At 41.5% G+C, this 24630-nt stretch overlaps 1 protein-coding gene across 1 annotated transcript in view; it reads right to left on the reverse strand.

The window, feature by feature from the left end:
- ABHD17C (abhydrolase domain containing 17C, depalmitoylase) overlaps positions 1 to 19495 on the reverse strand; it is a 28887-nt gene extending 9392 nt beyond the window's left edge. The window contains exon 1 of the mRNA XM_050309480.1: positions 18461 to 19495. Coding sequence (XP_050165437.1) covers positions 18461 to 18993 — 533 coding nt within the window. The 5' untranslated portion in view covers positions 18994 to 19495. The remainder of the gene's footprint in view (positions 1 to 18460) is intronic.
- Positions 19496 to 24630: the final 5135 nt, after the last annotated feature.

Below are 24630 nucleotides of genomic sequence, written 5' to 3' on the forward strand. Positions count from 1 at the left end.
GGGGATAGAAAGAAAAACAAAAATCCTCAATTAAGTAAAAGTCATGCACGCAGATTGTGTACCTTGAGCATGACTTATGTTGTGTGGCTTTTATGTTAAAATAAATCACCACTAGCAGTTCAGCCAATAAAGACTATTGCAAGAAATTTACAACATCAGAAAAAAACACTGAATTTTTAATTGTGCTTCAGCAAGTACCACTCCAGCATGTCAGTCAGAATACCATAGAAATTACAGCCTAAATGCCAACATTAAATTGAGAGGAAGGCATTAGATTAGGGATCTTTGGAGTTAACCATAACAACAACTGTCAAATGAGAAAAATCGAATTTCAAGACTCACAGGAAACCCTGGCACACAGCAAGACTCCCTGTGCCAGTTTCTCCAGTTTCCCTGAATTGACACAAACACAGGTCTAAAATTCCTCACTGTTTTACTGACACTAACTCTTTAAATTATGAGATGCCCTCCTCCTCCTCTAGCTCTTTCCTGTCCAAGTCTACAAGTACTATGAGATTCCACTTCAGGTATACACCACACCCTCTTTGATTTCACATTTTCATGTGATAAGAGCCAAAATGGTTTGTACAGTATTCTGGCTTATGAAGCTGCAAAAAAAAAAAAAAGAGACAGATTTTCTTGGCATATATCCCAGCACACTGTCACAGGAGCAGACAAGCAATTCCACAAATGTGTTCACACTCAAAATAATTTAAATGGCTGCCAGAGAAATTTAATCAAGGAATCTGCCACACCAGAGAGCCATTTGGCTGTGCTATGGAGAAACCCCAGTGCCAACCAGGATAGGCTAACTAAAACTGGAGTTACAGAATTATCCTATGACTCTTCAAAATGCCCTCTTAAAGGCTATTTTCTAAATTAGCAGCCAATATTACACTACTACAGGCTTGCTGGATTGCGTGACCGGAGCACTAATGCAGTGATGTACCATTTCTTCATATAAATAAAAGGATCAAGTGGAAGCAACTTTTAGGATGATCCTTTGCAGTACAGTAACTTAATTATACCAAAGCACGAATCACTTCAACTGGTTCTTGATTACGGTCTTGTGACTATCAATGATCTGCTATCAAATATTGAGAACTGTGCTCAAAGTCCAAGCAAGTCCTAACAAGGGTATTGAGTATCACTGGTGAGCTCAAGCAACCATGACAGAAGCAGGTGATCTACACACTGCTGAGCCACTGCAAGTTTGCCCTCAACAACCAGGTAAATGATACTTCATGGCATTCTCTAGTACAAACTGTAATGAGATTACATTTTAAATTAACTGAATTATGCTAATCTGCACTGAGTAGCTTTGGGGTGACAGCTGGTTGTCTTTTTTTTTTTTTTTAAATAAAATCCAAATAATACTGGTTCGTCTAAAAAAAATTGCTCCTTTTTCAAATAGAGCCTTAAATATTACCTTGTGTTCATCCACCTCAAACAGAGGCTCCTGAGGGTGTCACATGTGGGAAGGTGTTTCCCACCTTCCTTAACTAAAGTAAAACTGCTCAGGACTCAGAGCAAAACAAAGTGCTCTTGAACAGTAAATCCACTTCCCTTCTTTCTCCCGCCCTGCTTCACCATTATGAGGATGTTCCTTTTCCCTCTTCAGCACCCATTTTTGTTGGAGGATTTCATATCATACCACAGCAGCAATTCCAAGTGCTTATTTTGCACCACACATTTTTGAGCCAACTTACCACCACCACTGTACCACCAGCCCAGAGCAGCAACCTGCAGGTACAGATCCAGTCTGGTCTCTCTTCTGTCACTCATAAATCAATCAGGCTCTAGCACCACAACCACTTAAGAGTTTATGAGCTCATAGCAGAGATTTTTTTAACAACTGCAATCAAGCTGCATCTATCCATTCTAAATTTTCAAGCATTTTTCAGACATAGGAGTCAAAAATGAAGTGAAACGTAAGAGCATTAAAAAAAATTAAGAGGTACACACATCATCAGCCAGGAAAGAAAACCTCTGCAAACTTGTGTTATGGAAGAAACCTCTTCCAAGCTACCTGAACAGTAACAAACTGTTGTGGTAAAAGAGGCAGACTGGGCAGATAATCGCCAATCTGTGCTTGCAGATCTATTTGGTATGTTTTTAAGGAGCTAAAAAGTGAAAGCCCTTTGTTTTCTCTTGTACTGAGAACCCAACTGTATTTATAACACAACTTTGCACCACCACAATAACCCAGGATACTCATTTTGGTGTTTGGTTTATGATAAACTGCTCATTTGTCTACCACATGAAGTAGCAGTTTTATGTATAAACAACAAACAGATTTGGAACAGTTGCTTCTGCCTGACTGAGGGCTTGTTGGGTTTTTTTTTGTTTGGTTGTTTGAGTTTTTTTTCCTAGATAGCAGGGAGTGAGGAAAGTTTTCATTAAGTGTACACTGAAATTTAAGTAGGAACTTGTGCCATGGCATGATGATGTAATAGAACAGAGTAACTTTTCCTCTACAATCATTAATTCTTTCATATCAAGCCAGAGTTAGCAAGAAAGCCACTGACATGCAAAAAAGACTCTTGTAAAACATCCAGTAAAAATGAGCAATGATGTGGCTGAGCCATCTGTTTGAACTACCTTTACCATTCCACTGCTTTATGACAAAAGGCAAATAACACTCAAATACTCAGTGCACATTCATGCAATGAGAGGGAGTGAGCACCTTCCTAAATAAATTCCTAAACCCCCAACATTTAGAGGGGGTTATTTATTTTATTTCTTTAATCACAGCAGCAAACACAAACCAAACCCACTGTGAGCTGAAATACTAGAACCTAGTAGCTGTGGAAATTGGAGCTACATTCACATATATATATATATATTCAAGCATAATTCCCGCTGCCCCCAACTTTCTTTGCTTTAGCAACCTTAAAAATCAACTAGGGTTCTGCAGCACTGGCAAGAGATAACAGTTTTGAACATACATGGAAGCTCTTCACTCTTGATAGCTTCCTGCTTCTTACAAAGTGCTTTCTTTGAGCAATCCTGATTCACACCATTTAGTCCCAAGACACAATAGGTAGATGGCATAATAAAATGAATCTTTCACTCCAGTTATTTTAAATATAGAACACTGGACCTAACTTTAACAAAGTCTTTTGCATTCAATTAAGATGCTCTGTAGCAAATAAACCTGGAATACAGAGGACAGGAAACCTTTAATGGACACTATCTTTCATGACCAAAGCATCAATAATTCACAAAAACTCAGTCAGCTATATTCTATTATATGGTCTTTACTGTAACTGGTGTTAGAAAACCTATATAGTCAGACTCTGAGGTACATTCAAATACGCTGAGACAGCAGAGAAAATTCAGTTACTTTCACAGAGAAGTTCAGTCTATAGTATCTTCTGGAGTGAGGAATTCATTATCTTCACCTCCAGCTTCTATCTCATCTCTAGCCTGCTGGGGTATTTTTACTTCAACTGCACACAGCACCTATGCTCTGTAACACAGCAGAGCTAAGACAGAGCAGTGTGCTCCTCCACAACACTTAACGTGACATTAAAACTGCAACAATCCTTTTACTGTTGCAAAAAGCCTGCACTTTCACTTCAGGCATCCTATACTCAAAAGCTGAAAAGTTAGTAAACTACTCCCTAAAATTGTACTCCTAATAAGGGTTGCTATGAAGAACGATTTGATGATATCCATGTACCTAAACACAATATGTTTTAATATAAAGACTTCAGTTAAAACAAGTATATGTCAACTAACACAGAAACTGATTCCCTAGGGGACATAAGGAAAACCTGAGTGCAAATATTAACACTGGTTATGCATTCCCACAAGTTTTGTGCTTTCATAGCTGTTTCTTAGATTTCAGTTACTTCCAAACTGGAGAACCTTGCCTTATATCCGAGGCTGAAAATTCACAGTGAGCCCATGCCTTTTGGCTCACCTCCCAAGCCCATCACATAACCCTCCTCACCAGCCTTGGCTCAGCACTGGGAAACCAAGGGTTTGCAAGCCTGGAGGAAGCAATCCTGCTGCTCTCCAACACTTCTCAAAGCATTTTTGTTTACAAGCACTGTATTATCCTTTCAGTATTCCCATCTGTTTGCTGAAGCACCTCTGACAACCTCATTGCTCTTGCCTTGACTCTTCACATCAAACACAAACTTTCTGCTGTATCCCCCTTGCCCTACACACCTACAGCACCACACTAGAGGTGAAGGCCACCCTGCTGTGGCACTAATTGCCAGGAGCTGCACCTATGCCACACTTAAGCCTCTGACTCATGAGCTGGGATTACGTATTGAAGGAGCGCAGTGGCTTTTGACCAGAGCTGCTGCCTCCACCCAGCTCGGACATTTCTACCCTTCCACCACGCACAGCTCAGCTGCCACAAAGCTGCTGAAGTGCACAAACAGTCAGGATGAGAAGAAATGGCACCAGTTAAGTTTTCTTTCAATATAACAGGCTGTAATTCCTGAAAAATACTTTTCACCATGTAAGCACACAGTGAAACAGAACTAACCCTAAACTGTAATCGAACTGCAAAGTTGACCTCAAATGTCACACTCGCAGGTTTGCACAGCTGGTTACCCACACACACTGTAACGAATAACAAAGGTATTACTGACCTCAGGATCTTAAACCAGAAGTATATATATAAATTCTGCTAAAGGTAGTTAGTTGTCTGGATTCTCTAGAAGAATTAAATGGTTTGTTAAACTGGAATTAATCCTTCGGAGACTAATATTTGGAAGGCTAGATGAAAAAAATTCAAAACACACCACTCAAAAAGTTTGATATCTATAGATCTTGGCCTTGAACTACTCAGGTAACTAGTCCCACCACTGTTTTAATGCAGCTAACAACATTTTCTTTTGTGTGGGAGGTTTCTGATTTTGTTGTTGGGGTTTTTTTTCCCCATTCTTGCCTTCCTTTTGCATTCTCTTTCATCTATTTACTGTCATTTTACTAATGATTCAGTCTCTAAGTAAAAACTATTTAATCTACAGGTTTTACAAAGAACATTACATTTTCAAAGATTAACAGCATTAAATGACTTTTTGCTATGATTCTTTGATACAGTTTACAAGGCATTAAATATGAAATATGCAGCACTGATGCAGCGCTTTCCTTACATCACATACAGACAATTGTAACTCTATCTAAAACACAAGCTGGTAAAAGATTCAAGTGTTATCACCATAGTGCTAAGAGGGGAGAACAAAGAAAAAGTTGAACTATCTAAACAAAGAGAAGGTGCTTGTATCCAAAACCCTATTACAGCTGACATTTTCACACTGTTCTTCAAAGACCCCTGTGAGTCTGAATGCAGTGTCTCCCACGGAGCACCAGAGCCAGAGCCCCAGAGGATTACACGGGAGCTGGAATGGACAAGGCCTTGCAAGTATGTGAGCAGACAAGCTGGATGCAGCATTTCTTCCCATCCAGAAGCATTAGTACAGCTCTGGCAGTAATTTGAGAGTCTCTGACGGAAAAGGGATGAGAGGGCAGGCAGGCAGGATGGAGGACAGGAATGGCAGAGAGGTCCTGATACAAATGTGGTCGGTGCCAATGAACTGGTCTAATGTTCCTAAAAGGAACCAACAGCAGATAAATCCATCTGTCCCCAGAATGAATATTTTAGCAGCCAGCATTGTATGAAGATGACTCAGCTGGCACTAGGATTTCTTTCGCCTTTATATACTTAAATTAATATGCTCAAATGCAGGAGAAGGACAAAGTTGTTAAGTAAGAATGAGCTTCTCTCAAAGAAATGCAACATCTTATAAACACTGAAGGGCTCTATTCAGAAGCCAAGCGAAGAAGTGTAATGGCCTGTGTTATCCAGGAGACCATATATCCCACTTGGATAGTCCTCTGTAATTCTCTGGAAACACTTCATGTTTCTTTGTGTTACTCTAACCATTTCTACAGACTTCAAGAAAGGCAGTACTTTCTTTTGATTTAGAAATCAAAACAACAGAGGCCCTTCCTCTGCACTGACACATCTTGTGAATCACAAGCAGGAAGAAATCCTACTTGGGTAAGTGACACTGTAACCTCTATTTTTCTCCCATCCCCAGGTAAGTGGAGAAAACACACACCAATTTACTTTACTTGTAAACAAACTGAGCTTGGTTACACTGAGTCTGTACACATTTAAGCATCTGCTTTCAAAAAGTGGCAATATCAGCCTCACAGAGAAACATAACCCTCCTGATATGTCTCCTCTGTCGCTCTCAATTATCCATTTTCAGATAGACTCATTAAATATTCTAACAAATACCAAGAGCAATAGCTGCCAAATGGAAGACAGTCATTTCATGAAAGCAATCTGTTACTAGAAAAGATTCATCCAGCATCTTTCCAGAGACAAGAAAACCTCAGTGTTCTGTCTTTCTCTGTGCCATTTTTATATTAGCACTTGACTTTTAAATCAGACTCATCAATTCCTTTCTTCCTAAGCATCCTCAAGTTCTTCCATCCCTGTCACTCAAAGATGGGCTGACTTTACCAGAATTAAAGACCTGTTGGTCCATAAAATCTATACTTTATCAAGCAAATATTAAAGCCTGCACTGTTTTACCCTTCATTTCCTCTTGTACATTTTTCTTTAATGAATATTTAGCACAATCAATGTTCAACCCCCACTAACAGTCAATATAAACCTAAGATGATTAAAAAAATACATAGCAATCACCAGGATTAACAGCACCAGATGTTCTAGAACAGCAGACCACAGATAACTAGTTCAGAGCTTAAAAATCAAATTTCCTAGTCACAGCCTTTATCATCACAGGCCCAGGGGCTAAATCCCTCTTCCCTCCTCCCAGTAAATACTACTTAGAATTGTGAACTATAAAATGTATCACAGAGCTAAAGTTTCTTCTGTGCACTTCTGTTTGGCTGAAGTGCTCATAAAACCTGCCTTGTGCTAAGAACCTGAAAAGATAGCACAAAAAAGTAATCTATTAAGAAACATATTAATTACATGCAAGAACACTAGCATCACTAAACTTTACCTGTCTTAAAGCATGATATGCTATTCTAAAACATGGAACAGTACTTCTGTACATTCAGGAAGGTACTAACTTTTTCATAACTTTCCTAAAATCACATCAGAAAATTCAATCCTGAAACCAGGTCATATATACTTGTTCAGCTTATCCAGCTGCCTTATCTGGGATCATCCAAGTGTCTACAGAGTAAAAGACGTTTTGCTCAGATTGTGCAAATCAAGAGGTTTTAACAATGGTTAAACAGCACACTTGCATACTGTGTTTTCTGCCAACATACCTAGTTAACAGGGCCAATTGCTTTTGTAGTTTTTTTGGTGAAAGACTTCTTGCTAGTCAACTTTTTCCCCTCAAAAAATAACGTTTAACAATTAACAGCTACTCCACAAGAAGCAGAAGTACCTAGCAGTGGATCAAGGACAACTGTTAATGCAATCACTTAAGGTCATTATTTCAGCTGATGCTAAAGGTAGAAACTGACCTGTGGATGCATCTTAGAAATGTAAAAAAATAAAAATGAAAAGCAGCTTCCTGATGTTAATCACTACCCTATTTGCCTCTATTTATGATGCAGTCCTTGTAAAGCAAACAGGCTCCCTACTTGATTGCAGTATCACCACAGAACAACTGGTTATGCAGGAAAAAATGTTAACAATTCCAGTGCATGCCTCACAGGCACTTAACTGCCTCCCAATAAACCAGCACAGCATAAAGAAGTCCTGTACTGTCAGAGTTTCTATTTTTGAAATAACAGATAACAGCACAGTGCTTGGAAAAGAAGTATATTAATGTCTACATTACTGTCCAAATTGGCATTAGGCCCGTAGGTTTTCTGCAGTTCACCATTTCACAACATGGGCACTTTCAGTTATAAACTACTGCTGTTTTCTCCCACAACACACACTTTTCCTATTTATCTCTGCAGACAGTTACATTTTGCAAATGAATATAGTGTTTCCCTTTCTCCTAATATCATAAAGCTTTCAAGACAGAGGCAAAATAGAAATATTTAAAGAGAATTAAAAAATATATGTAAAGAGGAAATCTGGTCAGTTCTACAGTGAAGAGCAGGAAAGAACATAGTTCACATCAGACTGTGGCCAAAAAGCACTGGCCACAGTGGAAGGAAGAAAAACAGAGCAAAAGATGACAAATGATGCCTGTTAAATCCTCCTCTCCCCCTCAAAATTCCAGTCATTAAATGAGCTAAGTTTAAGCTAACATTTGTACCTTTATTTCAAATTAACACACAAATCAACATAATAAAAAAGAAAAATAGAAAATTGCTGTGAAAGTCCAACCAAAGAGAAGAATAATTTTTAGTGCAGTTTCTCCTGCTGCTAAAATGCAACAGATTTAGAACTACATCCAGGTAAAAAACATCCTCAGGTTTTATATTCCTTATTATGAATATTAAAGTGGATTTTTAGATTGAAAGAGTAATTTCCTGAAATAATTGGAAGATGCCAGATCTTATTTGTATCAATACTGTCTGTTCAATGCTCTACACAAAATGATCTACAGAGCTTAGATGAGCTTTGACAGAAGGGCATCCAGTTTGGAAGGGTGGGATACTTGGCACCAGCTTCCTCAGTCTCAGGGTAGAAAAGAACTCAATAAATCAAGGAGACTTTACAACCTGCTCATTCTCTACAAAACTGCATGAACATGGAGGAATTATGACAACCTTATCTTTCAAGATTGTCATATCATTCAAGATCTATCAATAATTCAGATCCAAATTATATTCAAGTACATTCTGTCATCTTCATTCTTGGTTAATGCAGATACAAATCAGAACCACTTCTTTTTCTAAAAGACAACTTTGTGCCTGTGTTCCTTTACAGACAGTTGTTTCTGCATTATCAGATTGATTTCTAGTACAAATTTCAAAGACAGGAGATAAAGGACTAATTGTACTAGGTTTATGCACAGTGGGCTTTAGAAGTGAACATTACACGAATAATTAGCACGAGTTCAGGGGAGAGGGCAGAGGGTTTATCAGAGAAACAGAAGGTTGGACCCTGGCAAGAGATACAGCAAAACTCAAAACCTTTTAGGGGTATTGGTCAGGCTTAAGGTTGAAACCCCACTTAATACCTTAAACTACCAAACTGACTGCTGAAAAGGTGATTTTCTTGCATCAGAAAGTGCTGCCTGCAATGCATGCTAACTCCCAGTGTACTTATTAACCAGTCTGAGGCAAAGGTTACATGTGCATAAACCAGAATGCACAGAAATAGTTGAAACACTACCCCACCTTTTCCTACCACTCTGGCACTTGCACAGTTTGTTAAACTCAATAAGATGCTCACACTCAAACTGAAACACTAACATTTTCCATAACATTAATACACATTAAACCCCATGCTTTACCAGGAAAAGACAAGCTTTTTGCAACAGGGAGCAAGAAAAAAAATACTATGTAGAAAACATGTAATATGCAAGTTGAGGTACATTTCAGTTCTTGGGGAAGGAGGAGACTGACTGGCTCTTGATCAGCTGTCTCAAGGTAAAAGTTGTCTGGGGAACACCTCCAAAATAAATATTACACAAAATTAACTACTTCATTAAACAAAGAAACAGAAAAAAAGGGCACTAAAAAGACACTTCAACATACACACATTTTTTGTCTTAATATAAAGAACAAATAGCATGTTGGAGAAGACCTTTGTAAATTTGCCCTGGAGAACATGTTTGAAAAACAAGACCATTTCCTTGAAAGATGCCACTTTGCCCAAGCTGTCATACAGCCAATATCACCAATAAATTCATCAGATGTTGGGGAAGACTATACAGAGCTGGGACAAGGATTAAGTTCTGCACAAACAAACTGGTTCAATGCTTAAGGTAGGAAGTTCACTTCTCAAAATTTCCCTTAAAGTGTAGATGGCTCCATACACCATTTTGGTTGCAAAAAGCTCAGCAGAAATCCACTCATTATTACTGTTGGCTTATCCTTTATTTTGCATATTATTAATGCTTGCAATTTATTGTACAGTGCAACAGTTAAGACAAAGTGTCTTGTTTAATTTATTATAAAGAGCAATTAAGATTCATGTAATAATGATAAAATAATCTGAACCTTATCTCAGTTTATCTGCATGCTAGAAAAACATACAGCTGGTTTCACTTCTTTGCTGATGCAGAACACCATTTTTATAGTTCTACGAGGACAGTCAAAGCAAAACTAACTAGAAGTTCACAGAGAGGAGAAAAGTTCAGAAAGATCCCATAATCTGAGTAAAACCCATTCTAAACAACCTTAACAAAGGAGGAACATTTCACACCATACTATTTTAAAGGCTTTCCTGAGAAACGTGTTGGAAGTTGGTCTTGGAACTTTCAGACTTTTTGGATCCCATTACCCACTACTCCAGTTGTTCATTTGCTGCACACAAAAAGAAACGGCCACGTCATGACAAAAAGTTGAATTTCACTGGTCGAACTTACTGGGATCTTAAGAAACTTGGCAGTACCCTGAAAAATAATAATAATGATAATAAAGAAAGAATATCTTTGAGCTACTAGCTGGCACTGCATGCCTTGAGAAAGGTTGTTTGCCAGACACTGAGCTATGCAGCTCCTTTCAGCTGCATGCCTTGGATGATAAACAAGGCTGCCATGAGTCAAAGTTCTCAAAGTAATATTTCTACATGTAAGCAGAATTTTTTAATCAGGCACAGCAACACAAATCTTCCTAAAAGCATAGCCCAAACTGTCTAATCCAACAATCAATTCCAAATCAACAGTTAAAAATAGCATTTTCACCTAGAAAGAATTTCAAGAGGCTGTATCAATAAATAATATTACCGTCAGGAAAGCATACTTTAAGTTTTTCTAACAAATTTGCAGTACAAAATAAAAACCAGAGGCAATACTTAGAGATTACCTCTAATTTAAATTTTTCCCTCTAGACTTTGAGGCAAGTGTACTAACTTAAAACCTCATCTTCCACATCAACATCATTTTTGGTTTTGTGAACCCACATGGAATTCCCCTTTTTGAAAGTTGAGAGGTTACAGATTTATTTAATGATTGTAGGGATTTTCCCAAAGACATGCATGTGCTCATCAGGAGACATGAAACCAAGGCGGGAAGGTGGGCGGGCACTGAGCCAGATCCTGCTGTTTAGACCAATTTTGTGCCTTGGTATTATTTGGTCTCATAGTCAGAAAATCCAACCACAATGTTTCATGCCAACAGGAGAAGCTTTGTTCTGTAAAGTTAACGTAGTGGTTAAAAAAATATAAAGATTTGTATACAGATAATGCCAATATAGTGCTGTCATTGTACAACTGGCCTACGCCTGCACCTTTCTGTGACTGTTTGTGGGCAGCAGAGCTCCGTGTGCAAGCAACAATAACCCATCTTTTTCTCAAATTAGCCTTTGGAATAAAGAATGCAAAGATGTTCCTCAGTCTTTAAGCTGACACTATGCACCATTCATCCATCCATCCCATTATACATTCTTAGCCTTCTACTAAAAGCATCTTTATTCCTCTGTGTTCACACAGCATTTCCTGGGTTTACAATCACACACTTCCCATTGCTCCCAAAACCTGACACACTGAAAAAAACAACGCTAACAAAACACTCAGCTGGAGTCAGGAATGAAATTCAGCCTCATCATCAGATGTCAGGTTGAGCATGCAAGACCAAAGTAAGTCATTCACCTAAAAACTGGAAGGCAGGGCAGTCAAGAAGCAGCAGCAGCAAATGGGTCACTGCTTATTCAATTCACCAGTATTTGTCTCCAGCAACCTCAATTATCCACCACAAACTGACTCCTAGAGATACAAGAAGTTTGCCTGTGGGTTGGGTTGGTTTGGTTTGGATTTTAGCCCATACAAACCCAATTTTGTAGAGTTAGACAAAAAACAACTCTTAATTAATTTCAGACATTTAAGAGCCACTAGCATTTAAAAATTGTAAAAAGATGTGCTTTTCCTGGATTCCAGAAAACACAAGGAACGCCTCATCTTGCCCACAGGTAAGTGCCTTCAATTTCTCTCAAGTTCAGTGGCAATTGAAGCTGTCTCCTAATCAACAGGAAAGGATTTCTGATCTTTTCAGAGGCTAGTTGACAAAAGCTAGCCTGTATGTGCACAAACACATTAGGTACAACACATTTGTACCTTATTTCATGACTCACTTCAACTGCTTCTAATACAGCCTTGTAATTGATTTATATTTGTGAGGGAGGGCAGAAAGGAGTGTTAGTTATTAATTATATTTATTATCAGCTTTGAGAAAAAAAAGGCTATGTTATTTGTTCATTTCCTTTACTAGTGCTGCATAATTTTGAGACTGTTTGCCTTATAGCCAAGAGAATGCAACTGCAGAACTAATTTCTCACTATTTTGCTTAAAAGCAGTTTTGGGACACAGTTTTAAAGTTACTATCATCACACTGACCTCTCCACCAGGAAAATCATAGTCAAAAGAAATAAGAAATTCAGATCTGTATTCCAGTTAGGTTCCAAACAGCTAATTGCTTAGCACTTCCCTTCTACTAGTCTATCTCCATGTGAGAAAACATCACAGGTCCAAAAAAATCCCCAGAAAACTGAAGAGAACCAATTTTCTTTATTCAATATGGAAATAGAAATATCCATTTGTTGAGTAAGTGTCAGTTTTCCTCACTGAGGCAGTTGCTGGCAGAAAACACACTTTCGTAGCTTGAAATGGTCTCCACCCGCAGGTATCTACAATCCTGGATAGTATTGCTAATTTTTTTATTTTTATTCGTTTTACTTACGCTCACAAGTAATGAACTAGTGTAAGTTTAGCCCAGCCCACTTCTCCAAGGTAGCAGAGTAACGTAGGGTAAAGGCTGAATTTTTGAGGGACTTTTCGGATTTGAGGCTGTGATGGACTGGAGACTGACCCTGGATTCAGAGCAAAGCCACTGTGGTTTACACAGTCCAGCTCACACTCTGTCAAAACCAATCTGAACAAATTTAACAGCTACCAGCAACATGTACAGGTCAAACATCCACAGCATAGCAACCATCAGCTCAGTCTCAAAAGGTGACACTTCTCCACCCAGAGCAAGGAAGGCAAGACTTCTCATGCACTTCATGCAATTTAGTGCTAAAAAGCAGACAGAAACCTTCAGCTACTTCAGCATGCAGGATTTAACAACATGTTCCTCTAGAAATCCTTATGTTCAGTGCTCTGATCTTGTTGAGAACCAGGTCCTACAACCCTTGTATGTCAGGGTAAACCAACATGTCCAGTTCAGGCAGTTGAATTTCAGGACTATCTACACTCAGGACAACATGTACTGTTAGCCAAAGGCTCTTTGGCAGCTCATTTTTCTTCCCAAATAACACCAGTTGCAAAATGTTCCTGACAGTAAAAAAGTATCTTTTTTTTTTTTCCTTTTTAAACGAGCTTTGATCTTGCAGTCCTGACAGAAATAGGAAAATATTTAACAAAACTACTTTTACTTCAGTGACTAAAAGAGGTAAACACAACACCAAAGCTCAGTAAACATTTTGAATAACTTTGAACATCAGAGCACCTGTTTTAAACAGTTGTTGGTATTTGTCCCTGGGACGCTCATCATCTGCATTAATCTCTGCTCATTGCATAAACAGGAGGAGAGGATTCTGTATGCTTCCATTTTTGAACAAAGTTATGTGCAGTTTTTCTTTAAGTATTGACCATAGCAGAATAAGTTAAGTTTCAGAGAACAGTATCTTTGAACAACCCTTTGGAGACACTGTAACAACATTACCGAAAAACTGGTGGTGGGAAATATCCTATTAAAGTCAGTGACAAAAAAATGTACCAGATGATGCTCCATGAACAAGGGGAACCCTATTACTCCAGGACTACTTATCATGACTCTGCCAAGCACTGCCTTTGGTCATGTCAGGAATTTAGCTGGTAGCCTTTTATCAAAACCTTTAAATACTCAATCTACATAACTCAGATCATGCACACAGATACAGTGCTAGTGAAAGAAGATTCTGTGGCAAAGAAAATTAAACTAGAAATTAACTATTTTGATTCATCAAGGTAAAAAAAAAACCACCTGGAAAACTGTAACCACTTCATCACATCAGCATGGAGACAAACTAAACTGACATAACCTCAGAAGATTAGTTATTACTCTAGTCTAATCCAATTAAGTGTATTTCCTGATTTTACTCAAATGAATGCTGTAAGACTTCTCCATCAACTCCTGCAAAGGAAACAGCAATAATCTGCTGATAATCTGCACCACAAATAATAAAATCTCTCTATAATAAAAGGTTTGGTGTGGAATTTTTTTTTTTAACATTAAATTTGGGAAAATAGTTTTAAAAAAATATTTAAGCTTTCCAAACTATCTGCTACCCACTGATCACAAGCCATCGGAATTTCCTAAACCATTTTACAATTCATGTCATATTTACCAAGAATGGTAAGGAAAAATAGAAGCAAACCAATGCTCTCCTCTGACAAATTCTGGCGTGCACATTTTGAGAAGGAAGGATTCAAACATTACAGTAATGTCCATCACTTATCAAAAGCTTTAAAGAAATACTAGTTTATATTGTGCACCATGAAAAACACATTAAGCTGTATTTTGTTAAATGCAACAAAAACTGCTCTTCTAAACTATTTATTAATTACATTTTCTTCCCCTCCTTTAGGGATCCAAAAGATGGACTAACAGGTTCTCTTCTTTGATACTTTACTCCAGAAGCACAGGGAGTGGGGCAGCAGTACCTTCTTTCATTTGACTGGGATTTTAAAACAGTTCACCAATCTTCCCCAAATTTTTAGGGAACATACAAATTGATTTGAATATAAATAGCAAGCAGCCAACAAAGCAGTCCTGGTTTTGTGCTTAAGCACTGTACCCAAACCCTACGTGTGTATCCTGTTTTTAAGGACTGTACATTGTCTTAATGTAAAAGTGTTAGAAAGTTCAACCTTCCCATGTGGAATTCAGGAAAGGGGGGAGGACGAGGACAATCAAGTCATTCTGTGCAGATGTTACACTAACACAACCAGATAACAGGACAGGAGCCACAACTGAATAAAAAGCAGGAACTTAAAACCACATGGAACATGAAAGAAGACAGAGCCCAATAAACCTTCTCCTCATTCTGGTTCTGAAACAAACAGAACAGAAACAGACCAACCTGCCTAAAATAAAACACTTCAAAAAATGTCATCTGTAGCAATAAGACAGAAAACTCTTTTTGAGTAACATTGAGATACCAGATGGAAATTTGTTAATCAAGTGGAAAAAAATTTATGTAAAAGCCCAAATTAATTACTGATTAATACTTGATATCGGAACGAGAACAACCAATGCTACAGTTACGACTTCTGAAGAAAAATCTATAAAACCTCATTTAAAGGGAATAAAATTGTATGTCAATATCTCTACTGGGCTGGCAGTTCACATTCAGAATGAATAATTAGTAAAATTATAGTTTGAGAGTATACGTTATTCATGAGGAGAGATACTAAATTCCCTTAAATTAAGGCAAATAAGTTTCCTTTACAAAGACTGAAAAAACGAAGAACAGTTGAGCCTGATTTTGCAAAGACAGGCTGATAATTGAAACTGAACAAAAAAAATTTGATGACTTTATTTTTTCATCCACTGCTTACAAGAGACTTTTAAAATCACTCATTATGTAAGGTTTGATTCCTAAATGTGTATGAGATAGAAAGATCCTTGTCTCAATACCTTGAAAAAATTCAGTCAAAATTCGCAGCCATGTTGGCAAATCCCAGTCAGCTCACCAGCATTTCTAAAATTTGACAGCAGTCTGCTTTCTCCAAGTGTAGGGTTAATTCCCACCTTACTTGAGGCAACTCTCAAAATATACTGATAAATTAATAATTGCTAAGTATCAGTGGTACTTCAGAGGCACAATTTAAAAGGAAAAAAGAGTCTCAGACTTCCAACATTTTAATGATTCCTTTCTGCTGCCAGGTGGAACGTCTGGTGGATTCAGAAGAGCAACAGCTTCCCACGGAACTTAGCACAGATGACTAAATGCTTTTGATGGCACAGTGAACCTCTATTTTAAGACTTCACTTTTAACTTTGCATTACAGTTCACTGACATATGACTAGAGGCCAAACGTTAGGAATCTGCATTAAGAATGAATGCACACACAAACTCCTGGAGCTACCAACAAACTGCTGCAGCAGGAATGGTATAACATGACATTTTACCTCAACAGGCAGACTGGTATTTTTACTGCAGAACATTTCACTAAATTGAGAGCCACTTGGACTTATTAAAAGGACTAACAAATGACCAGTCCTGTAAAGTTCACACTATTCCTTCGAGAATTCATTCAGCTCCTACCTGTTACGAAGACAGTCATCTGTTAATAGAATCAATTAACTTTCTATTTAAACTTAAATTTTACAGTAACCAATTTCTTTACTGGGCACCTAAAATACTGTAATCATAGAATTGTTAAGGTTGGAAGAGACCTCTAAGATCGTTGAGTCAAACCATTAACCCAGCACCACCATGTTCAGCACTAAACCATATCCTCAAATGCCACATCCACACACCTTTTGAACACTTCTGGGGTAGTGATGTCACCACTTCTCTGTGCAGCCAATTCCAATGGCTTTTTGACTCCTAAAAACCTATCCAGTGATAACACAACTACTCTAACAGTAGTCTCAAGGTAGTACTAGAATGTGGGATTAACAAACATCACAAAGTAGAAGTTGGTAAATTTCAACCCCTCAATTTAAGGAGGAAAGCAGAGCCCAGGCCTTGTATAAACCACAGAAATGACACTAATATAAAACTATAAACTTGTTCAGTCACATTTTCATAGAAGCCAGATCCTCTCCTAGCAAGCTGTGAATGTGTTGGTATTACCTACTGGATGAAGCTTCTTGAAGGACTCCAGTGAAGGAACCCCTTGTTTCTTGATCTACATAGAACCAAAACACATAGTAAATGCCTGTCAGCACAGAAGAAACACCCCCAGGCAGATGTGAAAGCACTTTTTCAGAGGTCTAGAAGGTTTAAATAAAAAAGTATCATCAACTAAACATCAGCTGAAACAGACAGAAAGCACAGCAACTGAAGGACAAACATTAACCAGGCTTGACTTAGACACAGCACTTTTCCTTCCTTAAACCTTATTTATATCATCCATATGTGTAACAATGGCATTTAATAACTTATTCTGCATACAGCATATCAAAATTATTTCTTTACATAAAATCATTTTATTTATACTCAAGGGAAAAAAAAATCCTTGAGAATGCGCCCAGAACCTGGTTTGCTCACCAAACAGATAGAACACATGCTATAAAAGGGTAACTTCCCCCTACAGCTTTCTCCCCCCTGCTCTTAGCCTGACTTGGGCAGAGCAATGTTAAAAGGTGCTTGGACTCCACGACTAACCAATCCCTGGATTCTTGCAAAGCCAATTATCTAAATTAGTAACAACTCCTGTCACTATTTCTGAAGCTGGCACGTATCCCTAAGATAGACATTAAATACGCGTTTCACGCAAGCCAAGTTCATCCACGCAACGCCAGAGCCAAGAACTGAAAACGTTCATCGTTCTTTTCTCTTGGCCTACTGCAACAATTTAAGCTTTTTAAAGCTCTCTCTCCCAGGACATGTTCTGCGAGGTCATACTTTAAGAACCACTTATGCAACAACAAAAGGAGCTCATGGTTTCTGTGGACAGAAGAAGCAGGAGGCCCAGAGAGGGCAATCAGTTGTAGCTCAGAGCCAGAGGTAGCAGCTCTGCTCAGGATTTTCTAGAAGCCAAGGGCTCACTGTTTCCACTGGCCAGCCTGCCTTGCCAGGGCCTTCTCGTCACTGCTCCATCCCTTTGGATGCCGCATACTTTGGCATCTCCTGGCAGAATCCCCAGCTCTATTTCCAACTGTCAACACTTTTTCCTTCCACCCAGCTACCCTACCCATTGGATAACAGCTGTTTGGTTACCAAAAGAGAAAGGATGTCTGTGTCGCACCTGAAACACCAAACACATCATAGAACACTACCAGTTTCTCGGTAAGCACTAGCCCAGGCTACTGCCAAATTTAGCTTTGGCTCACCTGGTTTACCTCTAACCTTGGACAGTGGTGGGCAGGTCTTGAACAAAAGGGTTTGGGCAGTCTGCAAGCTCAAACTGCAACCAGTGCAGTATGTCCTACTCAAGATGGAGATTTTCCATGGTGAAGCAATACCTAACATATAATACAGATGAATAATTCCCTAAATCTAGAAAACATCCCAGGATGAAGGTCTGCCCATCATTTCAGCAAATGAAGCCATCCAGCAAATCGCATTGTAGCTGTGGTGAGGATGGAAAACGTGGTGAGGGCATCGAAGTAACTCAAACTACCTACAAACCCTTCCCCTCCTCTCAGCAGGTTAGCAGTGCAGACACCGGACTTATCAGGATTAAAGGGAAATACACAAATACCTTGTCCCCAACACCCATTTACCTTGTCCTGAGGGCCTGCCAGGCTGCATCAATGTCTGCATACAGGTTTTTCTCGGAGGGCTTGCCGGTGCTCACCCCGTAGCCGGAGTAGTCATAGGAGAAGACGTTGCAGTTGATGCGGGAGCCGAGGCCGATGTAGAAGCTGCACATCTGGCCCAGGTCCACAGCATTGCCGTGCGAGAAGAGCAGCGTGTACCGGCCGGTGGGGGCACAGCGCACGAACATGCAGCCCAGCCTGTTATCCCGGGCCGTGCGGGAGAAGAACACTTCCACGGCATCCAGTTCCCGCTGGGAATACTGCCAGTCGGCCCGCTCGCTCAGGTGCAGACTGCAGGTGCCCGAGCCCGTGGGGGTGCCCGCCCCGGCCGCCGCCCCGGCCTCCTGCTGCTGCTCGGGCTGCAGCACGGTGTAGGTGGGCTCCGGGGGCAGGAAGGCCAGCTTGGCAGCGATGCGGCTGGGGCACGGCGGGCAGCAGAACAGCCAGCACAGCTCGCCCAGGGAGAAACCGTTCATTCTGGGGCCTTGTTCTGGCATCAGAGACGCCGCGGAGGAGAGCTAAACCTATGCTGGAAAAGAAGTCACACACACACACACACACGGAACCGGCCCCGGGGCCCTCCTCCAAACGCGACCCGCCGCCTTCCCTGCGAGGACACCGGCTGCCCTCCCAGAACGCAAACAATGGCAACCTTGGAGGAACCACAGTTCGGCAGCAGCAGTGCGGCTCTTCAAAGCCTCAAAACTGCTTATACAAACCAAAAAAAATAAAAACCAACCAACCACCAACCTCACGAAACACAGATGGACCACAACCAGCCCTCAAAGCCCCCCGCAACTAACGCTACAGCAAACGCAACTCTCTGAAACGCCTCCCTAGACCCCCCTCACGGAGCATGAGCCACACGTACACATTTACAAAATGAACGCCCCGAAACCCCACGGCTCAGCGCGGCGCTCCAGCACCGGGGCCGGCCCCCCGCAGGGAACATGCAGGAACCCGGGAAAGCACCTTCCCGCACCCCCCGCACACCGCGCGGCTCCGCCCGCTCCGCCCCGGCCCCCGGGACGCCCCGCTCGGCAGCGAGGGGCCCCCGCAGCGCCACCGGCCCCGGCAGGGAGAAAGAGGAGGAGGAGGATGAGGAGGATGCGGAGGGTCGGAGGGAAGGGCAAGGCGAGGCGGAGGCTCAGCGGCGCGCGGCCGCGGGCAGGGCCATGCCGGCCGGGGCGCGCAGGCAGGAGCGGGCAGCGGCCATGTCCCGGCTCCCCCTCCGCGCCGCCGCAGCGCTTCCGGGTTACGGGCGCGGAGCGGCGCCGCCGCAGGTGCCGGGGCGGGCGCGGGGCAGTGCCCGGGCCGTGCCCGCAGTGCCGCCCCCTGGGCGGGGCGCCGGGAGGTGCGGGAGGTGCGGGCGGCGGGTCCCGCAGCGCCGGCCCGGACACGGGAGGAGCCGCTGGGCCCTTTAAGAGACCCCCCCCCCACACACAGTCTCCGGCGGCCGCCCACCCTCGCGCGTGCGCGGCGGGGCGGGGGGCGCCGGGGCCATTTCGCGCCTCCCGAGGGGGCTCTGAGGGGACCCGCTGGGGCCGCCCCGGAGCTCCCGCACCGTGAGGGGTCCCGGGCGCTGCTCCCCGGCCACCGGCTCGGGTCACCCCGAGTGGTCACACCTGAGGCAGTGTCAGCCCTCGGAGCGGGGCAGGGTGTGCGCCGTGTGAGGGGCAACCCCGCGGTGCGGAAATGCCAATGGAGCTGCCCCTCCGCAGTGCCCAGGACTCCGCTAACCGGGCCCCAGGCTCGAAAGCTGTAAAAGATGTGTTGGGTTTGGGTGAAACTGGCCTGTGGTTTCGAGAGGTACCATGGAAAACTAAAAGTGGCGCAATGGCAGAAGCCTCGTTTCTTTAGAAAATCAGGGTAATAACCCGTATCCCAAGTAATTCATTGAATAAATTAGCTAATCGCTTTGGACACATGGCAGACCCCATGGATCAGTGGTCATGGTACTGTGTCTCTAACGCGTTCACCAACCCTGAGGGCAGAACACAAAAGACGGGGGCAAATGGCACCTTTATATGTCACATTCTGTTGGTAACATAGCTTATAACTCTAGCCTTAAATTAATTAACAAGCACTCATTAACAAATGCTTGATGGGGGGAAAAAAAAACAACAACACAACACAAAAAAACCTGCAACACTTAAAGTAGCCCAAGTGAAAATATAAGGAAGACAACACCTGTGCATCTCCTATTACTGTGAAATTTGGGTGCATCAAAGCAGGGCCCCAACTTGAAGCACGGCATTCATGGTGCTCTCCTAATGTGTGTCCATTACGCTACCTATGAGGAACAAAGTTTCAAAAAATCAAAACCTAAGGTCATTTCATTAGTGACAAGCCTGAGATGAACTTTTCTTGCAGTGCTAGTATTTGCCAACTCTAGGAAAAGTCCCTTCAAAACCTACAAAAGAGTTGGTCATGTGTGATATTCCTTTGCCTTTGGAACGTCAAAAATGAGACCAGCCCCCATCCACATCAATCTTTAGTTTTGCTAACAATGGGAATGTTAGAAATGCTAAATTCAGCCAGCAGTAATTGTGTCTACACTGACTGTTAAAGGAGAAAATGAAAGGGAGAAATGTGCATCTCCAACCAGCTTGAATGTGTGGCCTCTGGCATGGACAGACTGTTCTCTAGAGGACAGAGAATACCCAGTTAATTACACATGTCCCAGGCATGTCCTGCTGGGAGGGTGAGAGGGTGAGAGATCAGGCAGGATAATGAAACGTCCCACCTACTGATGCTGGGTTCCTTCGGGTGGCGGAGACAGCCAACACACCCCACGTACAGGCTGTTCGAACACCTTATGAAATGAGGAAAGGGACTCTACTCCATAGAATGCGACAGAAAAAGCTGGAGAAAGAAAATACAGAATAGATAAATGAGGAACCCTGTGAAATTCCTTGGGTATCACAAATGCCCTCGAGCTCCACCTAAGCTGTTACAAGAGGCACCATAGATAATCTTCGGGAAGACTGATACAACCCTGAGAAAACCCTTAATATACCCTGAGAAGTGATTTGGCTGATGAGATCTGAGAAGAGCCTGTCTAGTGCTGCCGCTATTCGTCCCTTTCACTGCACACACACTGAAACCAAGATAAGAGCTGGAATCTGGGCTTGTAGCACCAACTGAAACTAACATTTCTCAGAACCCTTTCAAAGGCTGTATGACTCGCCCAGAGCCAGACAGCAGAAGCTGTTATATCATAAGTAGATTGCTACTCCAAAGAATAGACAATAAAAAGGACAACGTTTCCCATGCTCCACCCTGATCCTTCCTTAGCTCATGTTTGTAGTAGTGAGATTAAAGTGTCTTCTTTGAATCAAAGGGGAAGTGTTATGAATTTGCTCCTTGAGTGAACAAGGCTGTGCAAACCTCATTAGTTCTCATTAGTTATTAAAGTTATTTCTTCATTGTTCACATCATGCACTCTCTATGGTTTACATTAATCTCAGTCCATCACTCATACAGTAAAATAATTCCTGCACAGTAGGTGTCTCCTCAAGAAAGATAACATTTGCTGAAGTCTTGGAGAGCAAAATGGAGCAAGAGGGAGTGGCTGAAATGGATATCATATTGGATGGGAAGGATGGAGAAGTAAGAAAAAGGAGTTCCTGAATTGCTGCCATCATGGCAAGATGAAAACAGTGTCCACGAGTTTGTACCTCAGGAAAGTTGTAGCTCAAGAAAGTAATGCAATCAGGAATCAAAATTAGCATTTAGTGTCTATCCTGTATTCTGACTTTTGAAAAGAAACCTGTAATGCACAAGTGCTTAAGAGAGTGAAAATTAAGAGAATTTTTATCCATCCATTTGTGTGCTGTTCAGTGGCAGCTACATCACTAACCTTCCAGGACTCACGGTCATACTGCAGCTTGCAGGGCTGGAGGGGTGGCTGTGGAAAGTTGGGCACAGACCAACATGCCTCTCACATGCACCCTGTCCCTGGTGCTGCCCAGAGCTTGGTTTGCTCTCCTGACGTTTCAGACAAGTCTCAGAGCTGTCCTAATTCCAGTAGCCCACCAAACAATCATGCTAGCTGCATCCACCACCACAGAGAGCTTTGGTTCCTCCTAGCATGCTTCCTCCTTCCTTCAGCTTCCTTTTTCGATAAAGATCTCACTCTTTCCTTGGAATGAGGATGTTTCCAGGATGTGCAAATGTTCCGACATATTTATGTCCAGGTACTCAGCTATGGAGGGCACAGAAGGACAACAGTGTGCCAATATTTCTCTGCTCAACATTCGAAATTGCTTCTTGAAGAATGGTTGTTTGGGATTTTTCCTCTGTGTTCCCCAGATACCACTGCTTCAGTCCAGCAGTCCCTCTCATCTCAAATGTCTTTCCCCCTAACTCCTTACTTCCCTCTGCTCTTGCTTCTCCTTTTCCTTCTGCAGCCAGCAGAATATACTGCTGACCAAATACTGTGAAAATGCTCAAGAAAATCAAGTTTTTCTGCTTGTTCTGTTACCACAGAACTCATCTTTTTAATGATCTGTAAATAAAGACATCCCTACTGCTCTGCCTTGTAGCTAATATGACACTAAGCCTCCATGAAGTACCCTGCTTCTTCACTAAATGTTAATATATGGTCTGTGAGGGAAAAATATGCAAGCATTTAATAATAAACAAAATGTCAAGCCCGCTTAGAGAAGGGATGTATCCTACAGGAAACCATGTTATCCGTAATGTTTTTACTATCCTTTAGTTAACTAGCTTTCAGTTAACTAGTTAACTGTTGATGGACCTAGAAAGATGCTTCAGGTGAGCAGGGAAGATCTTCAAATAGCTACCAAAAAGGCAAATATAACAAATAGAGCACACAGTGGTTGGTTATGTCTTGGTTATTTCCATGTCCTGTGGCCTCATCACGCCTGTTGCAAGGGTAGAGAACTTTGCACTGCACTTCCTTTTCCTGAACACCAGATAGACAAAAGAATAGGCGAAAAGACAGTGAGACTGAAGCCAAAGAAGACACCTGGCAGCAGCTCTGTGAAGATTATGTATGTTAAACATTAACCATGTCTGACTTCCTGCTGCCGCTGGCCAACTGTGTGACTGTTACAGCTGGATAAACACTCTGCATCTAATACCTGCACACCTGCAACCATCATCTGACTGTAGGACTGGTTACAGACGCCAAACTCAGACTAGGAAGTTCCTCAAAGCATTTTTGCTCATTTCCTGGATAAACAGTGCATGAAGAGCGCAACTATTATTTCTTACTGCTCATGTAAGTTAGTAACTGTGTATCCCAGGCCTATTTTAGAAAACGTTAAAGCAATATCAGCACTGACAGATCACAGAATCAAAGAGTCATTTAGGGTGCAAAAGATCCTTAATATCACAGAGTCCGACCATTAACCCAGCACTGCCAAGTTCATCTCTAACCATATCCCTAAGTGCCACATCTACGTCTTCTAAACACCTCCAGGCATGGTAACTCAACCTCTTCCCTAGGCAGCCTGCTCCAATGCTTCACAACTCTTTCAGTGAAGAAATTAGGTTTCCTAATATCCAATCTGAACCTGCCCTGACACAACTTGAGGCCATTTCTTCTTGTCCTGAAACTTACAGGTCTATATGGACAAAAGTGCACCAATTATTTTGCCAGAATGAATAAAAGAAGGAAAAATAGAAAACCCACAGAGCTTGAAGATCAGTTTCTTCTGAAGTACGAGTCTAAGACAAATGACACTATTCAGGGTTTAAAACTGCAGCTTTCTCTAAGGTTTGCAGAGCCTTTATCAAGACCCAGCTATCCTCAGATTTGCTGTGAATACAGTATGAGAAGAATGTGGAAAGGAAAACAAAGATGTACAAACATCAAAACTTATGGGAGGGATAGTGGCAGGGGGGAGGGAAGTGGCAGCTATGTGATATACAATGAGGGTTTAGAGTCTTGATTTGCAGTGACTGCATTTTATGCCTGTCACTGGCAAATTGACATTTTAAAGATATGTTCTTGACTGCTTTTTCATGTCAGTATCTTTGTTCAGGCTATATCTAGGCTGATGAAAGGAATTTCAATTAAGGATGAAATCCTTTCCATACTGTATTGAAATGCACAGGGTGGGAGCAGAGGGAGAATGGAGCAATGAAAGCTCTATAGAGAGTTC

Source organism: Myiozetetes cayanensis, unplaced genomic scaffold, assembly GCF_022539395.1.
Source record: "Myiozetetes cayanensis isolate MyiCay16 unplaced genomic scaffold, myiCay2020 scf14, whole genome shotgun sequence".
Lineage (NCBI taxonomy): Eukaryota > Metazoa > Chordata > Aves > Passeriformes > Tyrannidae > Myiozetetes > Myiozetetes cayanensis.